The 10,245-nt window shown below is 41.2% G+C and overlaps 1 protein-coding gene across 3 annotated transcripts in view; it reads right to left on the bottom strand.

The window, feature by feature from the left end:
- The window catches only part of LOC103141133 (rho guanine nucleotide exchange factor 25-like), a 60,850-nt gene that overhangs the window by 21,565 nt on the left and 29,040 nt on the right, over nt 1-10,245 (bottom strand). For all 3 annotated transcript variants that reach the window (XM_016673632.1, XM_007556599.2, XM_016673634.1), the window contains one exon: nt 455-768. In XM_016673632.1, the coding sequence (XP_016529118.1) occupies nt 455-768 (314 nt within the window). The remainder of the gene's footprint in view (nt 1-454; nt 769-10,245) is intronic.

The raw sequence follows: 10,245 nt of genomic DNA, 5'->3' as shown, positions 1-10,245 counted from the left end.
TATATATATATATATATAGACCAAAATTATGGAAATCACCATGTGGAACTGAGACACAGTAAATCTGATGCAGAATACAGAAAAAAGGGGAGCATGAGTCAGAAATTGTTGGATTAAGAAGAGCTGAGTCAGCTGCTGTCCAGAGTAAGACTGAAAATGCCAAATTTTCATCTCTGCTTACATTCCTTAGCTGCCTAAAGGCAACAAGAAGCCAGGATTTCTGTTTATTCAAGGCAGAAACTTTGCATGTTTACTTCAGAACCACTTTTAATAGGACCATTTCTTGAGAAGAGCTAGGTCTAAATTTGGACCTCTGAGTTTACTTATGAGGAGGATCAAGTCACCTGTGTGAGGTAAAACCCAGACTGCAAACTCAAGACTTGTATGATTAGCTCATACAAGTCCACAAATTAAAGAAAACATCCTGGTGGTAAGTGATACCGCCTGTTCTCACTTGTTCTCTGTGGGTGACGGGTAGAATGGTAAACGCTTCGTCGGTCCTCACGGGGCTGAAAAGGTCCTGGCTCTGGTTCTGACTCTGGGATGAAAGAGGCGGAGTTTTTCCCTCGAGCTTCCGGACCTGGCGGTCCCCCTTGACGGTGGATCCAGCGCTCAGTTTGCGCACAGGGTTGGTAAGCCACTTTGTCAGGGCGCTAACAGAGCGTCTGGAGCTCGGTGAGCTGGGGGCCGAGCTGCCTGAAGGCTGCGGTGGCAGCGATGCCACAGAGGTGGAGATGCTGCCCTCGCTGCCTGCTGCCGAGTACGAGTCTGCAGAGAGGACACAGGCAGAGAGAAATCAATGTGATAACTGCAAGATAAGGAGTAACTGCATCACGGGGCAGAGTACGCTCTCTGTTAATCAATGAAATTGTCAAAAGTGCAAAGAGATTTTTGTCTAGGAAAGATAACGTTTGATAACTGAACTGCAGATCTGGCGATGAGTGAAGTGAGTGGACACTGTAAAAACTTCTCGGTAAAAAAACAACAGTTTTTTAAGCACATTTTTCTTTGTTAAACAGTTTTTAAGATGCACAAAATATTTGGCCAGTCTATGCATATATCATGGTATTCTGCCTGCCTGTACTAAAGTAGTTTTGTCACACAAAAGAAACTCCTACTACTCTAAAGTTTATGTGTTTTGTCAAGTAAAGTAAGAGTTAATCAAATCTTTCGAGGAATCTCTTTTCACAGTAGGATAATCAATTCCAAATGAGCCTATTAAATGTTGTCCAAATTCCCTAAAGACAGTGGAAATGCAGAAGGTTCCAATCTCACGCCTCTTTCATCGTCCTTTGTACGCTGGAGTACATTGTCAGCTTCCGACTGACTGGACATACAAACATGATAAAATGTTCCTGAGGACAACTGATTGATAACATTTATGGTTTCATACCAAGTGCCATTGCGAGCCTTGGACTCGATGATACTCTGGTCAGTGAACCATTTAGTATTCATCAAAAACTGCACTCAGGACAGGCAACTCATAAAGAAACTTAGAGCTTAGGGAAATTTGTAGAAACCAAAATACCTCATTGTGGGGAGAGTACTTAAGGAGAATGTGCAACTTCATTCCCAAAGACCCCAGCTTGGACAAAAATCTAGGACCTTCTTGCTATGAAGCAACAGCGATAACGAATTGTACTACTGTGCACCCTGAGCAGCTTTTATATTTGTAATCCTACAAGATTAAAGATAATCAGTTTTTAAAGAAATAAAGACGACCTCATAAGTTTTATAACTGATAGCTCACAGCTAAGAGACTGAAGTTATCCTACATAAACAAACACATTTTCTCGTCACTGTGAAGTCAATAACACAACCTGCTAACATTAGCATCATTATAGAGCACATATTTGCAATGAATCTTTGTTATTTTATCTCATCAGGTCTTTGTGCAGCTGAAAATGGGCCGTATGTGAGGAACAATGCATATGGCATCTTCTCCACCCCAACAACCTGGGTCACAGTTTTTTTTAATCCAGTTTAGATTAGTTAGCACCATCTCACCTGGCCTGACAACATAAACGCAATATTTAGGTGAGCAACTCAAACCCAGTAGTAATAAGTATATAACAACCAGTAGTTTTTAGAGTGAAGACAAGTGGAGAAATCTGAAAATAAAAATCCGCTTTGACTTCAAAATCAGCCTCACATAAAGAGGAAACCAAAGAGTACATTTTACATTATTACCATACATGTGTCATCGACACATATCTCCACTCCGAGGCAGGAAAGACAACCGGAGTGAGGACGGCTGACATCTGGAATAAAACATTAAAAAAAAAATACACTGGAGGATTTACAGAATCTGTGCTGCACAGCGATGTCAAACGGACATGGGAAGTGAGCAGGAGGTTTAGTTGAGACCGGACATCCACTTTAATCTTTTGTGGAGATGATGGGTTGGTAGGAGGGGGCTGGGGGTCCTTGCCTGAGTCTGTTTGTTTTTTCTATATTGTCTTCAGTTCCCATCCTGCCTCATCCTCTCCCCCCACTCCGTCATCCTACCGCAAATTTTCTTCAGCAGTCCTCAGTCCTGCAATCTTCTTCTAAAGTGTGTGTTCATTTCCAGTTCAGTCATGTTTGCCATCCGTCTTTATGCTTTTAGACCTCTGACCCTTAATCACCCGCAGCAGAGGGATTCATCTCTCATGCTGTTAGCTTACAATCTGGTCTAATGCATCATCTACTTCACCTCAGGTTTCAACCTGCTGCGGCTGCTGAATTAACTTCTTCTTGTTTTTGAGTAAGCACTCTGCAGCGGAAGTTTCTACTGGGTTTGTAAATCTGTTGCAGTTTTGTTTATAAGGAGATAACAGTGTTTATTATGGTGGCCTCAAAGTGAGATCTTATCCTGGCCCTGAGCAAAGTGGACCCAGACTGCAAACAAAGTACAAACCATTCTGAGTACGACTGCACTTAAAGCTCTCCTCAGTCCTGTAAACACTTTTTTTCCCCTCTGTCTCTCAAACAAAACACACTACTAGCCTGTGTATTACAGATGCAAAAAAAAAAATCTTTATCTTAAGGGATGAAACCAGCAGTAGCTTTTGCTGATATTTCAAACCTGTCAGAAGACAAAGATTTTGGTTGAAACAGCCTTTTCTCCCTATTATTGTCTGACCTGTTCTAGACTCTGGGGCATCACGTGCATGTTGCTGGTATAACTAATTGGCATCTCCCCTTTCAACAAACTCCACCCTGCTTTATTAAGTTGGAGGCTGTAAGGAAATCTGAGCATACCATAACAAGAAGCTGGGTAGACGGAAGAGATAAGAAACGTGACACACCGACTTGTGGGATGTCCAAAAAGACAAAACAGAGAATGAATCATCTGTGAGTTTTACAAGATAGAGAGGACATAACATGACTCTTTTTACCCTCCTATGTCAAGTTCTCTGACCCTCCACCAAATCTTAAAGTTGGCATTTCCCTGCTCACTGTTTATAGACTGAAATCCACAAAGATTTCAGCATACAACAATCCACAAAGACTCATTAATGCATCATGGCTGTTGGTGCTAGATAGACTGGCCTTAGGAACTGCTGATCTACACATAGCCATACGTCGGGTTTACACCGTGGCCATATGCAGAAAAATACCCATTAAGCAGCAGATATGTGGATATTGGTCAGAAGAGAATGATCACAATGGTGTGAGACGATACAGAAAACCATCTAATGAACCACATGTCTAAGGCAGACAGGAAAGAGAAGCACTGACTTCTGCAGGCTGAGAAATTGGACAACATATTGGAAAAATGTTGCTTGGTTTGGTGAGTCTTGATTTCACATTTGCCATAAGAACAAGAAAACATCTATCCGACCGCCTGTCACTAATTTAACCAGGCGCTGGAGGTATACTGGTGTGGGGGATATTTTCTTGTCTCACTTTTAACCTCTACAAGTGCTAACTTGTGGCACTTGTGGTTACTTTCAGCTGAGTAGTGCACCTCTAGGATATTGTGGAATGGTAGAATATCAACATGGATATGCAGCCGACATCTGCAACAACTGTATCATAATAACACAACAATGCAAACCAAAAGCACTGAAGGATGCTAGTGGCCTCTTCACGACTATGCCACAAAGAATTTCTGAAGGCAAAGAGAGAGTCCAGTTGAGCAGTAGAAAAAAAAAGTGTGCCTAATAATGTGGCCAGTCAGTGTGGAAGCTCGCTTTGACAGTGATGCAGTTAAGTGTACAGCCAGGAATCACAGAGCATACATCATCCACAGGGCTTATAATGACGATCCTTTCGATCTGTCTCCATGGCAATGCTGCATTATCACTGTGCTCACACTATGGACGAGCTTCCCTGCTGACCCTGCAAAGTTTACTCTCAATATCCTAAGTACCGTCTCAGAAGGAGCTATTAGAGAGATTTTTATAGTGAACTAGCAAAAACTGATAAATAGGGAAAATGATGAGCCTCCCCACAGAAAAAGGAAACACTCCTCCTCTCACCCCCCCCAGCACCCACCCCCACACACTGCCAGATATGTAACACTGATATTGTTATACACCTACAAAAGAGGAAATTGAGGAAAAGAAAAAAAAAAACATTCCTCCCACTTGCTGTCTTTGCTGTATGCTGTTGGAATCTGATGATATTCATCCCCGTAATGGTCCTACTGTGCACAGATTACCCGGGCTGATTTTGTTAATGCAACTTGAATGTTGTTTAGGTGCTCGCAAAATTAACAGTCAAAGGCTCGGGGCGACGAGACCGCATTAAGCCGGCCCGCTCTGTGGTGATTTGTTAATGCTGGGCTTTCACCGGTGGCCCACTCATTGTCTGAGAAGCTCCGCTGTGCCTCCTCGGGGGAGCAGTGGGAGGCTCATCCAAAAGTGCTGCACTCGGTGACTTCAGATCCAGCGTGACGAGATGTTATGCAGTAGTTCCTGATTTTTCTCTGATGTTTTTCACCCAACTGATATCTGATCTTCTCATTAGGCAAATACATGCCTAATGAGAATTTTTAAAAAATAAAATATTCGTCCCTTGATGAAGTCCCTTGTAGGAGTGTGTTCATTTCCGTTGTATTCTCAAATTTTCTGCACATACAGAAATGCTTGATTTGATGTACTCTACTCAGAATTTACCTATTAGATTCTCAAACACAAAGTGGTCAATAATGTTTACATTAAAGACTTTTAAATTACACATTTTTACAAATTAAAATCTATAATCTCTGAAATGTATTGGATTTGACCTGCATGAGCTGATATCTTTATAGATACTGTCATGATGGGTGGTGGTAAGGTGAGGAAAAGACGCTGGGACCCAGAATGTAGATGAAGTAAAGATTTTAATAAAGATAACTCGACAGTCCAGAACTGGTAGCACGGCAGAGTTAGCAACAGCTAATACCGGTAGCAACAGATAAACCGACTAACATGCGAGCTAACACAATCCAGGACTAATGCAGTTCCACTGGAGAGTGTGGCAGGACAAACAGGCATGGCAGCAAACCACAAACTTAGACGTTTGACGAGGACCCAACGGAGAACACAGACAACAGGTGAGACTAAAAACACACGGGGTAATCAAGGGAATGAGACACACCTGGGAGACAATCAACGGGGAGGACAGGACAGAGACTCACATGGAAACAGAATCACACAGAAAAACTCAATTAAACACACAGAAACACGGATCATGACAGATACAAGTCCAAAAGTGGATTGCTACCAGCTTTTTCACATCTAAAGAAATTTATTTACTTATTCTTTTTGCAAAATGTTCAGTCAGACAGCACTGAGAGACTCTATGAACAGACTCTCAGTTTTATTGGCTTAGTGTTGCTTAGCAGCTTAACTCCACTCTGGTCTTTTGATGCTGACAGAATTTTTTTTACAGGACCAACTTAAAATTAGCTCCATCCATCTTCCCTGACAAAAAAAAGCCCATCTCACAGCATGATGCTGCCACCACCATGTCTAACAGTAGCAGTTGTATTCATTGCTTTATCGTTCTCTACTGCTTTAGTAGGGTGAATACAAATGTGCTACACACTTTCTAACCTTTTATTTGAAGAAAAAAACACACATAAAACACTATCTAATCAATAGCTGTTTGTTTTTTAATTTATTTTCATTCAACAGAAGTTTAAGACCAATTAATGCATGAAAATTGAATCAAGCAATCCATCCTCTCAAACTGAATCAGGATGGAGTCTTGAGTTTTCACCCAGACCGGTTTGAACTTTCAACTATTGGCGTCCATCTTTTCCATCGCGCTTCAGGATGAATTGACTCTGAGTTTAATTGCAGATGAATGGAATGATGAATAGGGAGATGCAACGTTACACTACTCTCTCACAAAGATTATAAAAAATATATTGAAAGGAAACTGAAGTTCATATCAGAATCCCTAACATTATTTAACCACAAAGGAAAAAGGTAGAGATGTTTGGGACGATGGAGTTGATTTATGAGCTTTCGCTGATAATCCACCAGAAGTCATCTCCTCCAACTTCCCCGTATCGATCAGCTGCTGAGTGAGAGCTGCTGAGCCGGCAAATCAGCCTAAAAGCGTTGGCTGTAATGGAGCAAACTTGTTCGCAGCCCCTGCGCGGTGGAGCTCTTTGTCGAGGCAATTTAGGCATTGCGGCACTCCTCCGATAAACACAAACACACATATGTGAAGATCCCCAGAATCGTGCATGTATTAAGACAAACCGCTCAAGGACATTTTTTTTTTCCACAACCCAGATGGTGCGTGTCTGCAGTGCGGCAACCTGTGAAGTGGAAAACGTGTCAAATGTCCAGCTGAGTATGAGATGGAGCTGCCAGTCATTGTCAGCACCTCACAGATAATAAGTGCAAAGGTATTAGAGGTGTAATTTCACAGCTCTGCTCTCACTGACTGAAAGAACTCTCAGAGCAACGTGAAGCACAGTAACTTTCTCAAGTGAATCCCTCTTTGTACCAGAAAGAGCTTTATTCTCCAGCAAAATTACACTTTATCCCCTCTGAGCAAATATCGCAGCAGGCCTAGGCTGCAGACAGGCACTGTATGTGCACTCAAGCATGCGAGAGTACTTTAAGCATTCACCTCCGGGTGGTTTGTAGCATAAAATTTAAAATCTTGCTTTATAGTGATCCCTAATACAGAGATTTTTCTCTCATATTTCTGTCTTTAAAAAACATAAATTTTTTCATTATCTCACATCCTGTTGGCCCCAGGCGTGTTATTTTTTTATTATTTTTATTTTTTCTCTGCTCCTGATTTATGAAACCTGCAATATGCCTCTTTTTTGTACTTCTCACCTCCACCTGTCCCTCTTTTCTGCCCTCTAATCTTCTGTTCTATGCATTGAAGCATTTTTTTTTGTTTCCAAAAATGGAACCGCTTCCTGCTCTTTAGACTCAGGAAGCACAGCTCTTTACTCTGATGCAACGTCCTCCGCTGCTGTGACCCAAAGCTGCTGAGACCAGCAAGGCTTCTGACATGCAAAACCATCCAGCAGAGGAAGCAGTGACACAGGAGGAAAGGGGAAAGTGTCTGGAATATCTCCTAGGAATACCTTTTCCATTTCACATTAAGACCTTTGATGAGTATTTATGGTAACACTTTATTTGAAGGGGTGTGCATAAGACTGACATGACACTGTCATAAACACGACATAACTCCTGTCATGAACATAAAGAAGTCTTTATGAATGTTTATGACAGTTGACATGAAGTGTCATTCGGTAAATAATGACACTTTTAATGCAAAGTTGCTCTAAAAGTTGCATTATAAGTCCATTAAAAATGCCAACTTTGGATTAAATTATCATAATTTACAAAATCATGCAAAGTACCCATCTGTCCTCTGACAAACCTGAGGCCTCCACAGAAGAGGTTGATTTACACTTATATTAACGTACACAAAGCCTGGCTGCATTTCCTAAATTATCTGACTTCTTGGGGCAAATGCATTAGATTTAGAGATATCAGAGTGAAGGTCCCTGAAAAAATAAAAGAAACTAAAACCTACCACACTTTCCAAAACCCTTTGAAAAACGTAGATTTAAAAAAATAAAAAACTTCATCTGAGTATATATTAGAGTAGACAAAATAAGAGGGTAAATCTTGGGCAAATGGAAAACGTGGGGATTTTTCTGCCTTTTATGGCATAATTATGAAATACTACAAGGTAGACAGAGGTCAACACTTGCCAGAAGGACTAAGGAGAAAACTAAAGCACAAAGAGGGCAAACACCGAGAGAGTTGGTATCGTCTTACTGTGTTTAACAGAAGACAGGAGGAAGGACAGCTCCACGATTGTTGTTGTTCCTGTGTGTGCCATATGCGAGTGTTTTTATGTCCATAAAGTCACACACCGCACTCAGACAAGTGAGCAGTGGTTTCCTGTCCTCCTGTTGACCTACTTTAAGCAGACACACACACGCACGCACACACACACACACACACGCACGCACACAAGCGCACTCACTGCTGTGATTCCCAGAGCACAGAAGGAAATACGTGGTAGACACATCAAGCGGCGCACAAACAAGTCGCCAGGGTCGGCTTCCTGCTGTCAGCACTCACAGTCGCATTCTGTGGCAGATTTTTTTTTTTTTTTTTTTTTCAACAAAGCGATGTCATTCTCCAGCAACAAAAACAAAAGAGAAAAATCATGCTTTCGTTAATCCTGTCGTCTTTTTAAGGAGGTGAAAAAAAATAGATCGAGAAGCGCCTCATTATGAGCTTACGAAACAAGTCTAATTATTAGACCGATATCAGGCATGCCGAGTGTCACTCAGAACCAGGTCAACAGCAGAATGGTGATACATCTGAATCTGTGAAGGTTGCATGTTTACGTCACAGATGTTGCTCCCTGCTGAAATAATCCTCCTGACATTTCAGATGAGCTTTCGATTGTTCTTTCAGAGCTCACTTTGCATCTGAATCGGATCTTTTCATGAAAAAAAAAAAACACACAGAAAGATAGAGCGAGAGAGACAGAGTGACAGAGAAAATGTAACCACAGGCACTGGTTTTCCTCAGACCAGAGTGGGAGACTGGAATCGTGTTTGTGGTTACTGGGCCCGAAAGCTCCAGACATTCCTTTAGAACCTTTCAGGATGAGTTTCTGGTTCTATTGGGTTTGTTTTGTTTGGGTTTTTTATTTATTTATTTATTATAAACCCCTTGAAAAACATATCCATTCATTCACACAGAGTAGGTGCTGATCATTTTTTCTTCCTTGGATTACTTTCACAAAAGATCAGGTGCTGCGATTTTAACTGAACTCTGTCAAATAAATCAAAACCTCCAGCCGGAGTATTAAATGTATCCTGACCATTTTCTAAAAAAAAACGCAAATCCTACATTTCCCATAATGAATCTATCATTGTTTTATGCTTTTCTCATGTAAGCTTTAATTGGGAGCTTGTTCTATCAAGTTATGTTCTGCATTCATCAAACACACCAGAAAATTCTGATTGTTGATTTTTTTTTTATTATTATTATTATTATTTATAATCTGAATATCATGAAGTGAAACTTACACCTCTCACCAAAATAATGCTGGACATGTGTTAATAACACTAGATCTTCAAAGAACTGCATAATTCTGTTTGACTGACCTACTTAGTTTTGGGAATTTTGTATATTTAAATTCCTTACAATAAATGCAGGGAAAATAACTATCAGAACCAGATTACAAATTATTTTATTGTGTGTAACAGTGTATTTATGTCTCTGTATGTGTGCCCTGATTATTATAGCAAAAGATCTTCTCTGCGTCAGCTGCAAGAGTACTAGTCACAGAGGGCTGATTATCACAGCGACTGAATACACACACAAAGTAAAAGACCAAGAACAACCCCCCCGGAAGAACGACAAGAACACACTTATTTCTTGGGGCAAACAAGGCTGTCATTAGGGCCCCGGGGTGCCTGAGAACACACAGCAAATTAAAAGCAATTATGATTTCGCTTGGCAGCTGTGGCTAGTGCCAACAAGGAGGCCTGAAAGGAGAGCCGGGCACAAAAGCTGCAGCTTCCTGCTGGGCTGCAGAGACGTGGAGCTTCTCCAACTGGCCCCGACCTGGATCTCACACACACACACACACACACGCAGAAGATCACATCTGTCAACCCAAAGACTTAGACACACACCCCAAAAAAAGTTGAAGTAGAAGTTTATCCCTCATTCTGCTCCGGTACACAGTCTTGGCCTCCAGACATGGTGGTATAATGATCCTCAGTTAGACTTGATGGTATTTCCAGACACATATTTTCATTCA

Source organism: Poecilia formosa, unplaced genomic scaffold (assembly GCF_000485575.1).
Source record: "Poecilia formosa unplaced genomic scaffold, Poecilia_formosa-5.1.2 Scaffold80, whole genome shotgun sequence".
Lineage (NCBI taxonomy): Eukaryota > Metazoa > Chordata > Actinopteri > Cyprinodontiformes > Poeciliidae > Poecilia > Poecilia formosa.
Note: the sequence above shows the minus strand (reverse complement) of the source record. Positions and strands in the feature narration are given on the sequence as shown.